The 20,301-nt window shown below is 43.1% G+C and overlaps 2 protein-coding genes across 2 annotated transcripts in view; one reads left to right on the top strand and one right to left on the bottom strand.

Moving 5' to 3' along the window:
* The window catches only part of LOC119740567 (Fanconi anemia group D2 protein-like), a 44,737-nt gene extending 39,897 nt beyond the window's left edge, over positions 1-4,840 (top strand). Inside the window, exon 22 of the mRNA XM_038215916.1 lies at positions 1,521-4,840. Within this exon, the coding sequence (XP_038071844.1) occupies positions 1,521-1,589 (69 nt within the window). The 3' untranslated portion in view covers positions 1,590-4,840. The remainder of the gene's footprint in view (positions 1-1,520) is intronic.
* On the bottom strand, positions 3,586-20,044 carry LOC119736941 (the record flags this gene model as incomplete). The annotated part of the gene is given in 11 exon segments (XM_038210981.1): positions 3,586-5,984; positions 8,007-8,276; positions 9,268-9,320; positions 11,748-11,910; positions 12,531-12,717; positions 13,558-13,760; positions 14,820-14,960; positions 16,547-16,661; positions 17,301-17,411; positions 19,101-19,287; positions 19,789-20,044. Coding segments are annotated over 11 exon segments (1,790 nt in total), but the record flags the coding sequence as incomplete, so codon positions are not given.
* Between the last annotated feature and the right edge of the window lie 257 nt (positions 20,045-20,301).

Genomic DNA, 20,301 nt, shown 5'->3' with positions numbered 1-20,301 from the left:
ACATACTTGGTTGAAAGATAGTAAGTGGACTAAACTCCCTGTGAAAATTAATCTTTCTGGCAAGCTGTCACTTTGAAGTAATCAAAGTCTTAAGACGCACCATAGGAAAATTAAAATAAGTAGTTCGTTTTGTTATTAGGCGAAGCGCGCGCAAGCATTGGCACGACGCACAGGCGCGCGCGGTTGCTATAATTCGTCAGATCAGTGCGCGACATCACGTATAGCTGCAATCGGCTCAGTGAGAACGCGTCTCGGACGCAATTTAGGCCCAATTCAAAACATGATTCAGTAACTTTTGATTTGAAATTGAGATCCTAGAATGCTGTTTTTCTCGGAATATACAGCTGAAGCTAAGATCAGGTTAGTTGTTCAGTATCCTTCATTAGATTTTGAGCATGTTTGTTGCTTCAAACGAACAAAATGCACAAATTACAAATGATGGACTATATCTTTAATAGGGAGATACAGTGGTAATATAAATACAACGTATTGCTACCAAAGTTGTGGTGGCGCGACATGGCGACATCGTACCAACGGAGCATCAACGTACATGTACTGTATGTACGTACGTATGTCTGCTACTGGCATGACTAGCGCGTTGGCCAGGCAGCTTCGTTGCGTTTCAGCATGGCACATGGAGTTTTTGGTCGTTAATTTTAATCAATCAAGTAATGAACTTAAAGCACGCTATTAATCAGACCTCAACTGCTAGTATATTTGAGCGTCATTTTGTTTATATAGTGCAAGAAAAAAACACTAGACAGCCGGACTAGTGCAGTCATACACAGCACTAGACCGACACCGAAATCACTAGACACGGTCCATGGTCCAGTGGGTATCTCGAGCCCTGCTACAGGAGCATGATTTTTCCAGCATCATCTAATCCAACACTTCAAACAAGTCAGTGTAACAATATTTGCTATAAAATACTAACCCCAAAAACCATCCATTTCTGAAAATTACAGCAGAAGCAGATGTTGTATATTCCCTTTAAAACAAAACATGCAAATTGAAAAGTTGTTAGGAGAAAACAATAATCCATGTTTTTAAGAGCATGGGGTACGCATCTTTAAAGCCAGAGTCCATCATTTGCAGCTGTCCAAAAAGTAACTAAAGAAGCACCGTAGGAAATTCAAATTAGTAGTTCGTTTTGTTATTAGGCGAAGCGCGCGCAAGCATTGGCATGCTCACACGCGCGCGTGCGGTTGCTACAATTCGTCGGATTAGTGCGCGACATCGCGTAGCTGCAATCGGCTCAGGGAGAACGTGTCTCGGACGCTGAATTCAGGCCCAATTCAAAACATGACTCAGCAACATTTGATTTGAAAATGAGATCCTAGAATGTTGTTTTTCTCGAAATATACAGCTAAAGCTGAGCTGAAACTTCATCAGGTTAGTTGTTCAGCACCATTCTTTAGATCTTAAGCATTTTTGTTGCTTCAAACGAACAAAATGCACAAATTACAAATGATGGACTATACCTTTAAATACAAATGTTCTCTCTTCCATTGCTTTTGCAGTCAACGACCACTATGGGGCAAGAGGAGAAATCTGACAGCGATGATGAGTCGTGCAGTGAGAGTTTCTAACAAGGACGTACCAAGCTCAAACAAAGTAAGCCATCAAGATACACTGTTTGCATTCAGCGGCCATCTTGGAGGTGTCTTTGCTGGTCCCAGAGGGCCAGCCTAGGGTCGTTATTGTACCATGTGACTGACTGTCACTTGTGAATTAGACTTGATTCAGTCACACCAAGGCCAGAGATGCCATTGTCCGGTTTAAACCGTAATTTTGAGTTTTTTTAAATCTCACCAAATTCCAGTTTACGGCCTAAAAAAAAAACTGGAAAAAGAGCAGAAAAATTTTGGAAATGCATTGATTTTTACCTCGTTTTTAATAGCGCTCTGGCACAACATTGTTCGTTGAAGTAGTCTTAAAAACAAGTCTTTGTTGTTGCCGAGCCTGCATGCGATACAGGCGGCCGATGTACATACTTGCACGCAGTATACAACGGCGCCTCGCGTGCTGCATGCACCGTGTGTGGGCGTGTTGTGCGCTAAGCACACGTAGCATTCAGCCTGGAAATCAAGTCTATCATTTCAGTTATCGATGGTTCCTAATCGCAGTGATATATGTGAACACAAAAAAAACGCCGGGTACCAACCATATTTTCGTGTAGTGCAAAGGTCATGTACACCGACAGTGTTGTGGAATCGTGCGTGTTTCCGATGTTTCGTGTCGAATATTACGTTGGAAATTCGGGTAGGCAGAAAAAATAATAGGAATATGGAAAAATCAAAGTGATTGAACGAACCGACAGCTTAAAGGCCATAGAAGCAAAAAAAATAAATGGAGCTTGGCTTGGCTATAAGAGAAGATGACAACGGGGACTTCGTATTTTTTTTACCAAAAAAAAATTAAGTTCCGGCTTTTTCAAGCAGCTGTTTTGTTTTTTTCAAGCAGACACAGTTCCAGTTTTTTCAAGCAAACCCTGTGGCATCTCTGCATGGCACAAAAATGACTCACGGATCAACTTTACTGGGCTTGGGTAGTCACAAAGCTAAATCTAGACCCATGAATGCTTAATATATATGAGGCATTCTGGTAAAATGAGACGAAAATGGGCACAGGCCGTAGCAGAGAATAATGCTAAAAAAAAACTGAAGGGGTGTTTTTTTTTTTTTTTTTTGATTTTCAGACATGTTATATAGTATAAAATATGTGGAATAAAAGTGTTTTTAAGGGAAATCAATTGGCATAAATTTTTACGGATACAAAACTCAAAACTTTAACGGCCTTTTTCTCAGTATTTTCACTTTTTTGACACGTTGATAAATGTTGATAAGTTGTCAACAGCCATAACTTGTCAATGGAACGCCTGATTGAAGTTCAAAAAACGGTATTGTAAGGAGAGTTTTATTCTCTAATAATACGAGCAAACCCTCATTTCAACCTATGCCCTGTTCTGTCTCGTAATGCCTCACATGTCTACTCGTGTATCCCTGCATGTACCTTAAATATGGCCGCATTGCAATGTATCTATAGGAAGTACACAGAATGTAGCAAAATGCAATAAGAATAGACAGAGCTCAGAAACCAAGTGGCTTAGGTGTAGAATACGCTCAAAAAGTTTAATGATTTTTACTCCTTTCTTTGCCTCTAGGCATAACTTCTGATGTTACACAGACTAAGACAGTGCATTTAAAGATTTACAAAATTTGACCAAAATTATTAGCATTTCGGAAAAACAAAACTCTGCACATAAACATCCCTAATCTTAATTTTTTTTCTTTTAAAATATTGGCACTAAGTACAACCTCGACCCCAGGGCTACTTTTTCAACCCCTGGTTCAGAAACTTGCATCCTGTTTCCTGATTGGATACAGCAATAGCAAGTCATGGATTTATATCGCGTACTTTATTTCCAATGTGTTTTACGTATTTTATCATTCAATGTGAATTATTACTTCAAAACTTCCTCAAAAACAACTCCCCTTTTCCATTTTGCTTGTAATAATATGTAATGCGATACTGCATATTGGCTGGATAAGATTGTAACATTTTACATATATATGAAGAAAATTGTGTTTTCGGATTTCACACCGCGACAAATTGATTGTGTTGTACCCCAGACGCCGCATACAAAAAACAAGCACTGATTGAAAGCACAGCCAGGCACCAGACTTCCTAATGTGCAAGATTTTTGAAAATGCATTGATCTTATACTATGGGAACGAAGTTGCACTATGCATTTAAATAAGAATTGGTTGCAAATTCTATCGTATGAATAGTTTAATTGCTGTACCCGCTGTTACGGTACATGTACATCAGATTCGAACTGGCCAACTGATCCTGCAAGCTCGGTGGTCGAGACGTCTGCACTAAAAAGTAGCTCAGTTGATAAGACATCTGCACTAGAAAGCAGGAGGTCGTGGGTTTGAGTCCCACCCGAGTGATTTTTTCCAACTTTCACTCGGGAGGTAACACACTGAGTATACAGTGTTTAAACGTTGGTGAAGGGCAAAAAGCTAATATTGATTAACATCACCCCGATGCAAAATTCCATCTTAGGAAGCTGCACTACGTGTGTCAATATTTAGCTTGGTTCTACTTGTATATATTTATCCCTAAGTTGCTGAAAAAATGTTTTTGTAGGCCAAATAGATGTATCTTGCTTAATTATCTTGCTCAGTTGCATAGCACTGATCAAGGATTGTAACGTTATTGCTCATGGGACTCTCTCCTTAAAAGGCTAGCGAGCTCGCTTTGTTGTACAAGTTGCCTTTGCAAGCATGGTGGATTTTTTTTTAAATTTAAATGATCCTCCAGTCATATTTCTCTCATATAAAAAAAATTGCAACAGTGTTAAATAATTTTAGGGCAAGTGAACAATCAGAGTCCCATCTCAGAACCGTGCTCAAATGTGTGGTCAATTGAGAGAAAAGGGTGATTTTGGTTCAAATATAATCTCATTCACTGCAGTGAGGAAAAAGTACACATAACGTGGAATAACTATAATATTGCATATAAACATAGAAACTATGAAGCTAGATGATTAAGTAATCATTAATTATACTAAAGTTTTACAGATAATATTAAAAGTTGTACAATCCATTTCTGGTATTTTGCATACAGTAAGAGAAATTTACCATCTTGTTTTGGCATAGTGTAATTAAAAATATTTCTCAAACTTTTTACACTTTTCTGACGAAAACGTTGACGTTCTACTGATTTGTACAATGCGTTAACATGCTTTTGGAATTCTCTGTACATGCATATAACTGTATATCAAATTTTACACATTTGTAGTAATAAATTCCAATCGTTAATACTTTCAAAAATAAAATGTTTTGTCTCGCTTCCTTTTATTTTAACCCCATTTTTGTCTTTGCATCTTGCAAATTATCACTTCTAGAACAAAAAAGTCCTTTGTTTACTACTGTAGAATGCCATGGCCAAGTGGTTACTGTGTTTGACTCACGTACGATGGTACGTGGGTTCGAACCCTGCCAGGAACATGGTCCCTTGTTTACTACTGTAGAATGCCTTGGCCTAGTGGTTACGATGTTTGACTCATGTACAGTGGTGCATGGGTTCGAACCCTGCCAGGAACATGCTCCCTTGTTTACTACTGTAGAATGCCATGGCCAAGTGGTTACGGTGTTTGACTCATGTACAGTGGTACATGGGTTCGAACCCTGCCAGGAACATGGTGTTTGTGCCCTTGGGCAAGACACTAAACTACAATTGCCTCTCTCCACCCAGGAGTATGAATGGGTACCTGTGAGAGTCGAGGACTGATTGTGCACTGATATCAGCTGTCGCGTGGTCTCGTGGCCTGATGAACGGGGGAATAATTGTAAAGCGCTTTGAGATTGTTGATACGATGGAAAGCGCTATATAAGCATTACAATTTATTTATTTTTACTGCGTTCCGATCAACAAAGTGCAATACAAAGCAGACTTGGTTTCTCAAAATACAGCAGAACTAATGGTGTTTAGTTACATTTATAAATTTATACATCAACTTGATATAATTCTTAAAATAAAGTATTTCTCCGCACTAATTTGTCGGTGACTATTTACAATAAGGCACAACACTGTGAATAACACAGAAACACATTCAAAATGTGCAACATTTTCTATACATATCGCAGTTACTTTTTAGAGAAAAAAATAGTATCAAGAACTAATCTTGAACACATAGCTTTATTTTTTGTTAACATTTCAATGATTTTAAAAAGGCACATTTATAATTCCCGTGCTCTAATTGTATGAATGTAAATTGAACGTGCGCAATATAGCGAATGACGAAAGTGCATTTCGTGATTTTTAATAGAAAATCGTAAGCAACTGACTTCACCCTTTAGCTGTCCATATTTAGGAGCAGTTGTCCGGGCCACCGTTAGCCGAGCAGGTCGGCTGGCAGCATTCGTTCCAATCCATGACCTTCTCAGAACCTTTGTAGATTCCACTCATGGTTGCTGTAAAGAAAGTCAAAGAAAAATTGGACATATAACCTACTTTCCAAAAGAGCAGTAGCCCCAGGCAAGTATTTCACGACCGGCTGGCTGTAGCCAGTGTAATGGTCCCAGTAACCTGATATGCTGATCAATTTATACTGCGTGATCAATTGAACGGAAGTTGGGGTAAACATTTTTAATTTTATGATAGTCATCAATTCACAATATCCTCTCTGTTTGTCACGGAACCCATTTATTGCCCTTGATTTAATAAGCGTAGTCAGGACACAGAAGAAATGTAAAAAAAATAGGTCCTATCCGCTCCGTTCACAAGTGCCCCCTCACCGGCAAAGAAAATACAGTTGGGGGTGATCGACCGACGTCATCTTGCCTGACTGCAATTCATTTGCCGGCCACTGCGTGTACATAGTACAAATCCCCTGGTGTACGTGCGTCCACACACAAGGAACGGTGTCCGACAACCAGCGAAATGTCCCACCCATGGGACGTCGTTGCTAGGTAAAAGGGCGCCTTCTTTCGTTGGTGCACGGAGCCCATACATGGTTCCCGGGTGTGCTTTAATCCCGTCAAATCTCGCAGGTTAAGGAGGTCAACTTGCACACTCTTATTATCACATTTGTCACAGGTTAGAAACTATGACACATCACCTGAACAAATCCCCGCCATCTGATTGGTGGGTTGTTGCTCACGTGTCATTGAATTATTCATCCCAACGCACAGCACGACCACACAGCAAAAAAGTTCTATTCCACAGTTAACCCCATGCGCACGGGAAGCGGTCATGGCCGCGGCCGCTAATCCTGATTGGAATGCAGTTGCCAACTGTGGTATGCCGTGGCACACGGCTAGTGGGTAGTTCCACAGCTGCTGCTTTTGTGCAGTCCCGCTACCACACAAAGGCTGTGCAGTCATGCGGGCCACTTGCTCTATGTGTGGAGGAATGTCCTGCTTAAGGGGTTAATATAACTTCCATTACACTATTGGTTGTGATGGCTCCGATTCCGTACATTCATAGTACCATTTGACAAGTTACCAATCAGGTGATGAGTATTTATTCAAGCATTCTATCAAACAAATAATGAATGTTTCACATTCGTGCAATGGAAAGAATAATTTCATTTGGTTAAATGAGACTTTTTATCCTTACCTTTGGGACCCCATTCCTATTATAAGGTTAAAAGACTCGCTCCCAAAAAGCTGACTAAATGACACTCAAAAGTGCCATTCTGATATTTCTTGACACATTTGAACAGTTGACAATGACAACTTCTTGAATATCAGCAGGTTTAATTTTGCGGAAAGAGGGCAGGGCTTTGATTTAATCATTCATGGGGGAAATTAGGGGGTAAAGATGACGACGACAAACAGGAAACAGACTCAAAAACTAAGATGGCAAACTGCAAAAAAAGGTAGGAAAGTCACATTTTCTTTGAAAGTGCTTTCAAAATTACAACTAACAATTTTAACATGAGTTTATCTAAAGAAAAAAGAACTGCTTTAGCCTGCAAAGGTCACTTTGGTACTGGACAATCATCTGCAAAAGTCAGTTTTGAACAAAACTCATAAAGTATAGAGGTGTCCTAAAGATAAGGATTCCCGACTTAAGGGTGTACATGGTGGACATGATCCATGCATGAGAGGTTTGCGGTAACACCATGTGAATGATATGTCTTTGTGAGTTGCGTGGTTTTGAGAAGAACCAGTTGGTTTAAGTCGACGTTTTGAACAGAATGCTCTGTTTGTCATCAGGAGACATCCCGTCAAAAGTCATCAGTCTCCTGTCATCAGTCTCCTGATGACAACCAGAGCATACTGTTCCAAAGGTCGAGTTAAGCCAACTGCTTCTTTTCAGAACCACACAACTCACAAAGAGATATCATTCACATGGTGTTACCGCAAACCTCCCATTCATTAATTTAATTTGGTGACAGATGGAATGTTTCATTCCACTCGGCGAATCTGTCAATGACATTATTCTTACCATTGCACTCAAACAATCATCATTTGTGTATTATTACATACCTTTCCAGTCACCGATAGCGTACACAGAGCTGGCAAAATTGTCAGGATTGGAATAACTAAACCCTGAATTGGACACGAACGGCACCGCGATGCTGCTAACGAAGCCAACACTTGCGGCCGCGACGTCGTAGTTGCTCTTCTCAATCAGATACCAGCTGGTGTAGGGTTTGTCACTGGCGGCGTAGGAGTCGGGAGAATTGTCCATGATGCCGTACAGCTTGCCAGTGCTGGGCAAGAAGCCGACGATGTTGCGCAGTCGGGGATCCAGACCTGGGCAAGATAGAATGGATGGTTACATCTTGAACCCAATGGACAGATCCACTGTGCACGTGGACTTGGAGAGCGTATTTATGGGTCAGCGTATTTATGGACCAGCCGCAGCACGCTAGGCATACGTTGGCCCTTCGTTGTGTACGTTCAGCATGCGTTGGATGGACGCTGCGCATGTGTTGTCATTCGTTACTATATATGGACGCTCGTTATATGCTCAGCATCCGTTCCTCATTCGTTGGGCATTCGTCTTATACGTCAGGAGTTCACTACAAAACAGATTTTGGCCGAGAATTTGAGCGCATCTGGACTTTACCAAATTTCGAGAAACAAATTCAGTACGCTAGGCATAAGTTAGCTCTATTCGCTACTATGTCACAGGGGCTTTAATGCGACTAAGTCTGATCAATGATATCATAGTCTAGCAATAACGTCTTGCATTGATAGAGTAAAGCTTCCAAGCTTCCAGCCACTGATCTCTATATAAAGACTGGATAGCTAATACAGAGCCGCACAATGTACGAATTTGACGCCATATTGGTGAGACCGGCTGGTGATCTACAAAGGACAAGTTGCCGTCTTTATAGACAGCATGATTTCTTTTGTAACGTCGCGGTTCACTTGACTTATATTTTGACCACCACCACTGACCAAGGTTAACTACAATTTTTCTAACGTCGTGGTTACTAAAATGCCGCAAATATAAATTTTTCGGCGTTTTGAAATAATAATCACTACGGAAATGTGTCCATTTTAGAACATCATAATATGTGTACGTGACCAAAATGCACTTCAACTGTTGATACAACGCGCGCGTATTTACGCGTAGAACGTTCGCATTATACGCGGCCATCTTCGTGAGACCGGGGGCGAATTGGTCAATATGCAAAGTCTACTGTGTGAATGTTGTATGCATATCCGCTATCCAGTCTTTATATAGAGATCAGTGCTTCCAGCATCAACATCATGGCCAAGCCATTTTATAACTTACCGGTCCACTGCTTTTCAGCATATATCATCATGAAGCAATGCATGTCCGGTTTTCTGCCAAACACAAAAAAAACCAGATCGATCAACTCGGTGCAAAATCAGAAATGCCTTTTGAAACACTTTATCTTCTATGAACAAGCTCACAATCCCGGCCAAAATGGTTGGGACACTTCCTGAGCCTGCCACGGTCACCCACTCCCCCGCTCCCCCGGTCAATGTTGTTCTCTCCAGCTTTTGGAGCACACACCGCGCAATGAGAGACGACATTTAGCGGGGACCGGGGGGTTAGGGGCCCAGCGAGATTTGGCCAGGATTGTAGGTTACAATGTGGCCCAAAAAATTGACAAAATGTGAGTTCTGGCAATAGGAGACGGAAAAGTGTTAAAAAAATGCACACACACAAATTTCATTTTCTCAACTTCATAACCGTTAATTAATAAAGGCCTTTTACTTTTTTGACCTGTCGATTTATATGAACTTTCAATAATAAACTTGTCAACGGAATGTCTGATTGAGGCGCAACATACAGTACTGTAAGGAGAATTTTTAGTCTCTTTTCTAATACACGCAAACCCTCATTTCAACCTCTGCCCTGTTTTGTCTCATTTTGCCAGAATAATAATAATAATAACAATAATTATAATAATATCGGAGTCTTAGATAGCGCACGTATCTACCAACTATTAGGTACTCAAGGCGCTGGAGATATGTGTATTATTAAAGAAAGGTAAATCAAGTTTAGGAGAAATATGAGACCCATTATGTAGCACCTTATAAGGGTTTACAAGGTGCTGCGGCGCATATTGCAGCCACTGCCAGAAACACAGGGGCAAACCCCTTCTCTTAGCGATAAGTGTTACTGGGTTCTTTAATGTGCATTACACAACACACGGGACCTGCGGCTTTACGTCCCATCCGAAGGACAAAGCAATAATGGTAAAGTGCCTTGCTCAAGAGCACAAGCACCATGTTCCCACGGTCAGGATTCGAACCCATGTACCACGGCACACGAGTCGAACACCGTAACCATTGGACCACAGCACCCCACTAATGCCTCACTTTTGTAGTACGTAAGGAAATATCTGAAAACACATGTAGTAAAGCCGGTCCCAGAGCACACAAAGTTCTAGCCAGTCGATTCAGAACGGCTATTCACTGGAAGTCTTTTCATTGCATCTGGTCTACACAATGGACCGGATTTAGCCACAGCCATATAAACGCATGGACCGTCAGTCGTGCATTTAAAACCGTGATTTGAAAAAGTATGGGCAAAACGCTTGTTGACAGCGCGCGTAATCACGTGATGCGGTTCAATGCAGATACGCGCTTAGTACAGTACATACATTTACATACAGAACATAAATTTCTGAGTTAAAAAGGCTGTTTTGCTCACAATCCGTTGGAAAAAAGTTGTGCATGTTATTGTTTTTTTAATCTACCTAAATCTAAAGTACACAAGGGATTTTTTTTACAATCGAAAAATAACTTCACAGAATTGTTTTAATGGAACAGTTTGGGTGGTGTCAAATCCCTATACCGAGAGGTGAATTTGCCCATAGTTTGGGTTTTAGTCTGGCGCCGCGAAATCACGAAATGCGCGTGTAGTTTCGAATAGGACCTGGCGGTCTATGTGTTCAGATGTCTGTGGATTTAGCCCATTCATTGACGTTACAGGATGATCCTATACAACAGCACTGCCCGACTCACAAGTAACAGTCAGTCGGGGAGTCAGTCAGTCAGTCAGTGAGATAAGTACAAAGCAGACACTAGGCTAGACTTGAAATCAAGTCTGTAATGAGTGGTTTTAATCGCGTCCGCCGCGCATGACTGCCAAGCTCTGTGCCGAGGGTACGACATACCGCATGCTGTCCTAGTAGCGGGGACGCTACGTACATTTTCGACCCCATGCGTGTGCGATCCCATGCGTGTACTGCATTGAAATCAAGTCTGTAATGAGTGGTTTTAATCGCGTCCGCCGCGCATGACTGCCAAGCCCTGTGCCGGGGGTACGACATACCGCATGCTGTCCTAGTAGCGGGGATGCTACGTACATTTTCGACCCCATGCGTGTGCGATCCCATGCGTGTACTGCATTGAAATCAAGTCTGTAATGAGTGGTTTTAATCGCGTCCGCCGCGCGCGACTGCCAAGCCCTGTGCCGGGGGTACGACATACCGCATGCTGTCCTAGTAGCGGGGACGCTACGTACATTTTCGACCCCATGTGTGTGCGATCCCATGCGTGTACTGCATACACGGACTGACCATGCCGCGCGGTGTACGTGTATGTACATCGTACATGTACATGACTTTTGCATGAATGGTTGTAGCGCTCACGTTGCGTGAACGGCGGTGGCATGGCCGGTATGCGGATTCTGGCGCTGATGACGGACATAAACCGCTATAGTCTAACGACTTGCCATCAAGTCTAACACTAGGTTGGCCTTCTGGGAACTACAAAAACCTCAAGTTGACTACTTACTTCCAGAGGAATGCATAGACTGATGCCTGGATCTCCTTGCGAACCCCACTCTTACCGTGGGGGATGGTATCGCACACAAAGAGAGTGTCTGTAGATACGTCAGCCAAGAAGCCTCGCTGATAGGGCTGAGTGATCACAGGGGTTGCAGATGTCGGACAGGTATCTGTCGAACAAAAGGGGTGTTTTTTAAAGCTGTAATGGAATTCAAGGCTTTGTAGGGTGGAATATGGTAACAGTTTTCAGTTATGCCATAATCAAAGGATTGGACCCAGGAGGAACTAAAATAGTTTGTATTCCTGGGCGGCAGAAAAGAGAAACTATTCAGGAGTTGGAAAGACAACTTGGAGTGACATTCGAATGAATGCTGACCACCCCTGACGCTCACGCAAAGACACTATGGCTTTGTGCACATTCAGAGAAAATGCACCAACGAAAGAGGGCGCCCTTTTACCTAGCAACGACGTCCCATGGGCGGGACATTTAGCTTGTGTGTGAAGCACGTACACCAGGGGATTTGTACTATGTACACGCAGTGGTACGGCCACGTGTTGCGACAAAATTGCAGTCAGGCAAGATGGCGTCAGTCGGTCACCCCCAACTGTACTTTCTTTGCCGGTGAGGGGGTACCTGTGAACGGAGCAGATGCTCAGGAACCAGTATGCTAATACGGAGTGTCCCGTCCGAGGGGCTCTTTGAAGTGGTAAAACAGTGCCCTCTCTTGTTGGCCCACAGCCTGAGAACTGGCATGTCTGCTCTGTGCAATCGGGCCCGGTAGTCTCTTACCTGTCGCTATCGAGTCTGGGATCTCACATCCCAATATCTCCAGCCGGAGTGCATTGTACCACTTGGCCTGGGACGTGTAGTCGTATGCAGTCAGGTTGACGATGACGTAGCGAGCCTCTACTGGTATGAGAAGGGTGTGGGTCACTATTGTGTCGTGGTCGGCCGGGGCGTCTTTTTGGTGGTCAAACTAAAAAAGAATTCAAGTGTTCATTTTGTTTGCTCTCTGTGTTTAATAGTAATACGGTCCTCTCTTTTATTAGACCACAATTAATGGAATATTTTTTTTGTATCTCTTATATTTCTTTAATTTTTTTCATTGCCTCATTTATCCCCTTGTATAAAATCAGTAGTTTTTTTATTTTTTGTCTGATTTTGATATTTTTAGGTATAGCCCAAAAAATAGGCTCCAGTTTCTGGTCTGCGCACGTGTCGCCGTAGCCATACAGGTCGGCAAAATATATTTTAAAAGTTCAATGGAAGATGATGTTTCAAAACCGCCAAACTCACTGGTTTGACTGGAATCCTGCTGCTGCACAATTTTAACGTGTTTTTAGATGGGATTACAATAAAGTATAAGCTTTATGTGGCCTCACTGGGCTCCCATACGTTTTGCACTAAATTTAGTCGGGCATCATTTGCAGTCATCAGCCGCCATTTGAAGAAAAAACAAGTAAAAATAAAAATTGATTCCAACAAAAATCCGGAAAATAAATGGGAAAAAACACTACAGATACAAACTTATTTTTCAGATTCAAATTTTAAATGTGAATTTTTTTTGTCAATGTTGAAAGTCGGGGCCCAACTTCCTGACTCTGCTTACAGTTACCGAAAAATCCCTGCTTACTGTAGCAGAAAATTTCAGGCGTTAGTGAGGAATTTTTGCTTCTGTGCATGCGTATGTCTCATAACTAAGGAGTCTGTGATTACCGATTAGCACAGAACTTCTCTGCTAGCGCGGTTAGCTCTTGAAGTTCAAGCTTCTATTGATCTCATCAAATTTGAAAGTTGTACAAAGTTAAAGAATTACCACTTTGTTATCTGATGGAGTTGCGGCCTTATACAGCGTATCATCCAGGCTGTACAGGATCTCAAATTCTCCCAGGTCCCCGTCGGCATTCGCACTGCTTCCTCCTTGGGTCTGGATACCAGTGACAAACGCCCTCTTTCCCAGGTCAATCTTTATCCAGCGATCGTAGAGGAATGGACCAGCTCGGGCTTGGGTCTTCCAAGCTGTAATTGCATTCAAGTCAGATTCATTCCATTTCTTAATTGAACTTAGCAAAATTCTAAAAAACATTTTAAGCCGTAGAACTCAAGTAAACATGACATGAAGTTTATAGATTCAATGCCACATTTGTACTCAACTCAAGCCCCAATTCAACCCAACCCATATCCCAACCCAACTCAAACCACCCCAACCCCGACCCGATCCAACCCTACCCTACCCAACCCATCCCAACCCAACCCAACCCTACCCAACCCAACTCAGCCCAGCCCAACCCAACCCAACCAGCCCTACCCAACCCAACAAAATCAAACCAAGTCCAACCCGGACAAACCCCACCCAACCCACCGCATCCAAACCAACCCAACCAAGCACAGCCTGACTCAACCCAACCAGCCTTACTCAACCCAACCCAACCCAGCCCATCCCAACCCAACCACCTAACCCAACACAACTTCAACCCAGCCCAAACCACCTGACCCAACCCAACCAGCCAACCCAACCCTACCCAACCCATCCCAATCCTACCCTACCCAACCCAAGCCAGCCCAGCCCAACTCAACCCTACCCAACCCAACTCAGCTCAGCCCAGCCCAACCCAACCCAACCAGCCCTACCCAACCCAACAAAACCAAACCAAGTCCAACCCAGACAAACCCCACCCAACCCACTGCATCCAAACCAACCCAACCCAACCAAGCACATCCTGTCTCAACCCAAACCAGCCTTAATCAAACCAACCCAACCCAGCCCATCCCAACCCAACCACCTAAACCCAACCAGCCAACCCAACCCAACCCTACCCTACCCAACCCATCCCAATCCTACCCTACCCAACCCAAGCCAGCCCAGCCCAACCCAACCCTACCCAACCCAACCCAACTCAGCTCAGCCCAGCCCAACCCAACCCAACCAGCCCTACCCAACCCAACAAAACCAAACCAATCCCAACCCAACCACCTAACCCAACACAACCTCAACCCAGCCCAACCCAAACCCAACCAATCCCATCCCAAGCACCTAACCCAGCCTAACCCAACCCGACCCGACCCAACCCAACCTACCAGGTCCATTTAGCCTTGCACCATGTCCTGCAGCATTAGTTGGGTCTGGTGTGAATGAAGCAGTGATCTGGCAGTCTTGTATGCTTCCAACCTGCATTCCCAAGGCTGTTGGGCTGTCACATGTAGGTAACAAAGTTTGGCCTTTGGGAATAACATTCAAACCAGGCAAAACAGAAGTTAAATCAATTTGACATTCTTCACACAAAAACAAACTTCAAGGAAAGAAAAGATGACTGAACAAGCATAAATTGGATAAAGCATTTAACTGCCAAGATATATTTTGGTAAAAAACTGTCGCATGGTGAAGTTCTTTTTTTTATTTCCGTCTGATCCTTAGTGCTTTAATTGGAACAGTTGTCCCTCAAGTCTCATTGCTGGATTGAGAAGAAAACAATGTACAGCTAGATGGGAGGAAAGCCCCACAGAATGATAGTTGTAAGAAAGGACTGAACAAAACAATTGGCATAGAGGGGGAAGTGAGAAAAGAAGATCCTGAATGTTCAATGTTCCCACTTTGTCTCTAAAACACTCATACTCATTTCGTTTATCAGCAACTCAAACCTCCCTTAACACCTTTGTAGTGCCTTCACATCAGAAACCTTCCACGGCACTATGGGCTCCGTGCACCAACAAAGGAGGGCGCTTTTCTACCACTTTTGGGAGGCCCATGAAAAGATCCGGGACACACCACATGCACACACACACGCTTACACACACACGTTTGTTTCACATACCTAGTGTGGACTTTCCTTTCTTTTCGTGTAGTTAAGGAACACCAGTGGAAAAACTCATTTTTCTCAAACTGTGAAAACTCTTTCCACCCAATTTTTTTCTATGATTCCCTTAAGTGTTTCTCTTCATTCTGCTACAGATAAACCTAACCCAAAAATGCCTCTAAACCTGTTTTACCTACATTATGTGGACATGTTTTGTTCGAAAGTCCACACTGCGTATGTCAGACAAGCTCACACATACAAGTGGGGTACTTTCTTTGTTCTCGTGTACTAAAATGTTGCAATGTCGCACGATAGGGAGGTTTCGCAAGCGAACGGATACGCTTACACTTGCGTTTAGCTGTCCGTATCCGTTTTTTACTTACGTGTAGCGAGCGAGATATGCGTGTCGTCTGCACGTATGACGTCATACGCCACTCACTATCCGCTAAACGTGCAGACGACACGCATATCTCGCTCGCTACACGTAAGTAAAAAACGGATACGGATAGCTAAGCGTAAGTGTAAGCGTATCCGTTCGCTTGCGAAACCTCCCTACTAATTTCAAAATGCTCTTATTTTAACCAGAATTAATTTCCTGGGCTGAAATTCCGACTTAATATCCCTTTTCTAAAACTCTTCCATTTGCGACGGATCAACCCACCTTGGAAATTCCTACTTTTTGAGTAAAATCCATATATCTATTTCGTGAAAAACTTGTGGGGTACCAAAACGGTACCCCGCAAGTCAGTGGGCATTCCTTGTGGGGTACCTCCAATTGTTCCGGTGCCCCATAAGGCAGTGTTTATACGTTCGTACTGGTTCGCGCGCATACAGCGCTAAGTACGCACGACCTATTTTATTCTGAATGTGCAACAAGCCCAAGTGTTTGTGCGTGAGCATCATGCGTCATCGGCGATGTGTTTGAATGCCTCTTCATCCGATGGTCTCCCCCAATATGACACTCATTACACAATTTCCAAAGCTATGTACTTAATGGCAAGACTTTCTTACCTGGTATATCTGGGTAGGGCACGGTGAAGTCAAAAGTCGTATAGTCCATAGGCTCGTTGAAGTACTGGCCGTCAACGTAGTAGTTTGGATCATAGACCGTCATGTAATATATGACCTAAAGTAAAGAAACACATGAGCAACTTGCAATAAAACACTGCTGCTATCTTTCTAAAAATTGAGCAAGCCTGTGTATCGCCCTTTGAGAGATTATTTCATATAAAGGAATATTGACCAAAGTTAACACTGTTCCGTTTCATCAATATTAATAATGCAAATTAGTATTTATTCAAAAATAATTACGTAATCAGTTAAGATGATGAACAGCCAATAAAAACAAAAATAACACCTGCAATTTAGATTTTAAAGAATCCTTTTCTGAAGTCTTTTTCGGAACAGTGAAATGCCCATGTATGAAGCAAAATGGATATTTCTTGAAATCCCAAGTTGCGCCACGAACTCCCAAACCTCTTTTGGAGAAAGGATATTTCATTGAGAACTGGGCGTCAGGGAAATACCAACAGAATTAGATGAAGACTCAAATTTATAGTCATGTGTTTCACAAAAAATTGACTTTATATAGGTAATGCACGTCCCTTTTCATATGTGCATATACATTGCGTGTCCCTTCCGATCGTCCGTACGCAACGCTTGACGCAAGCGCAATAACCCCCTACCATTACCGCAATAAAAATCACTGTCTTAGACCAGACAGTATTGGAACCACCAAGTCAACCTGTTAAGCTGTCATGTTTACCTCGATGGGCGTGGTTCCCTTCCAGTTCTTGGTCAGCTTGTAGCGGTAGGTTGGTTGAATGGTGGTCTCGATGGTCAATGCAACGCGGTCCGTGAAGAACATCCTGGGTACCTGGTTACAGAAAGGAAAGGAAAGTTTTTGTCTCTACATGTGGAGTAAGGCAACATTAGTCTGTCTGTATCTGTGTCTGTATGGTTACGTTGCAGAAACCTATTCAGGCAACGGAGTACATAGGTACTCAAGGCACTGGGAGTTATGTCTATTATTAGATGAATGAAGTACATGAGAAATATGAGACCCATTATGTAGCACATTATAAGGGTTTATAAGGTGCTGCGGCCACTGCCAGGACACCGGGGCGAACCCCTTCGCTGAGCGACAAGTGTTACTGGGTTCTTTAACATGCATTACACAACACACGGGACCTACGGCTTTACATCCCATCCGAAGGACGAAGCAATAATGGTTAAGTGCCTTGCTTAAGGGCACAAGTGTCCGCTGGCGGGCTCGAACCCACGTCACTGTTGCCTCTGAAACACCAGAACATAAGTCCGGTGCTCTTAACCGCTAGGCTATGACACTTTATCTTTCCAAAAGGTCGACTCAAATCAATGCGCCAAATATTTGTTTCTAGATAATGAGTGAATCCTATTTTGTGAGTTACAGGCCTCTCAATGCCCGTCTTCATCAATATATACGTGTTTTTTAATAGCTTTTTGAAATTCAAAACATACTTTTTAAAGGTTTTCCAAATCCCAAATTATAGGCATTTATAGGTTTTTAGGGTGCAAAACCGTGCAATTTTTCAGGATGCTCGGGGAAGTAGCAATACAGCAAACTATGGGTCGAATTCATAATTGTTAAAATCGTTAAAAATTGTTAAAATGTATGACAGAATAAATATAGAGGTTACTTCAAAAACACAATAGGCTTTCAAGTTGAAATATAGGGTTTCATAGGTTTTATAGGTTTTGAAGGGTTCGCTGTGAGGCCTGCACCCGATTTCACGAAGCGCTGCGACGCGCTGCGACGCGTCGCAACTCGAGTTACGACGTGTAACACGTTGTAACTTGCGACGCGTCGTATCATCCATTTCACGAAAGTTGCAATGTGTTGAACGCGTCGTAAGTTCCTAGACACTAGCTTAAAACACGTCGCAAGTTACGACGTGTCTAGTGGTCATCGCAAAATAAGAAGAGTCCATTTCTTAGCCAGTTTAATGCCATGAACATTACATCAATGAGATTATAATACCGAGGCAATGTGTGTAAAGTTGTAAATAGAAAATTCATTGAATATTTATGAATTAGACTGGAATATTGCAGTTGAAATTTCGAAGTAGCTTTACAGTCCATGAGAGCTTGTTTTCTTCAAAATTGTATCGCACAACCACCATTTTCTTTTACGTTTTAACAAATTTTGAGCGGAGATCCGACAACTCTTTGTTGCATATCAGACGACTATTTACTGTACGCTGACCTAATACATAAAACAGTCACCGAGTTGTGCTATAAATACACCTACGACGCGTCGCACTTACGACGTGTTTTGTGAAATGGATCGCAGGACGCGTCGCAGCTGTGACGCATCGTAGGGATACGACGCGTCGCAGATCTGCGATGCATCGTAAGTTACGAAGAGTTTGATGAATCAGGTGCTGTTGTTATTGTGCGAGTAATTTGGTTGATTTTTCCTTTAACAATGGTCACCAACAGTTACACCAACAGCATCATGTTGGGAAAAACTGTAGTTATTAAGAAAGATGTCTAATAACCCAAATTCTCTTCCCGTGCTCTTTACCGTGAAGTAGAATCCAGTGTTGTCGTTTGACGGGATGACGTCCGGCTGCTTGCTGCTCAGATTGTAGTTGAGCGTCATGCCGTCAAACTGAATGTAGGGTGGCAGGAATACGTGACCTTTGACATTGACTGCCTCGGCATAGGAATCGGTGTTGTGGCTGACGTCTACTTGGTACCAGACCGTGTCCCTGAAAATATATCAATTGGAGTCTGTACAATAACCTTTCTGCAGAATAGACTGATCCAAAGGCTCGCGACCACTGCGCACATGGGAATGCACGTGTCACTCAATGCTAGACTGCATGTTCTGAACGCGTGCGTCATGTGTGACAATCAGTGGGGGACGGGGGGACAAGTCCCCCCCCCCCCCCCGACTTTTTTAAGTGGGGGGGGGGGGGATTATCCCAAATGACCCATGATCGGCCATATCATTGTGTGCATACACAATTGAGATACTGAACTGGCTTATTAGGGAGCTTTCGCAAGCGAACGGATACGCTTACACTTACGTTTAGCAAATCCGTATCCGTTTTTTACTTACGTGTAGCGAGCGAGATATGCGTGTCGTCTGCACATTTAGCTGATACTAAGTGGCGTATGATGTCATAACTGATGACGTATCCATCGCACTAAAGGTATCCGTTTGCATGCGAAACCTCTCGACTATTAAAAGTAAACCAAACACTTACCCAACAGAATACGTTGACGTCGATCCGTTGTGGTTGAGTGAAACATTGAGAGACGGCTTCTCCGTGCCGTCTCTCATCACGGCCAGTTTGAAGTAAGCCACCCAGACCACCGCCCCCTGGCTCAGGCTGACCCCGCTCTCTAAGGCGTGGTAGGAACCGTTCACGTTGTGGTCACTGTCCGACATCTGCACGTCGATGTAGATGATGATGTCGTTGTCGCCGTCTACCAGGTCGCCCGCTTCAGCCGTGTGTTCTCCTGAGAAAAGCCAGATTGGAAAACATCTGTGACATACAGTATAGGATCAAATGAAGTCGATTTTTGAGTCCGTAAAAATGAAATGCATGAATGCAGGCGCGGTTCTAGACCAATATTTGGGGGGGGGGGGCTAGCAGGGTGGAACCAGAATTTTTTTCAGGGAGGCGTGCTGAAATGTAGACCGGTTATTTTCTCCAGACACTTAGGCCTCCGAAAATCAATGGGGGGGGGGGGGGGGGGGGGGGGGGGGGGGGGGG

This window comes from Patiria miniata, unplaced genomic scaffold (genome assembly GCF_015706575.1).
Source record: "Patiria miniata isolate m_02_andy unplaced genomic scaffold, ASM1570657v1 HiC_scaffold_10, whole genome shotgun sequence".
NCBI lineage: Eukaryota > Metazoa > Echinodermata > Asteroidea > Valvatida > Asterinidae > Patiria > Patiria miniata.
The sequence above is the reverse complement of the archived record's forward strand: the minus strand, read 5'-3'. Positions and strand labels throughout refer to the sequence as shown.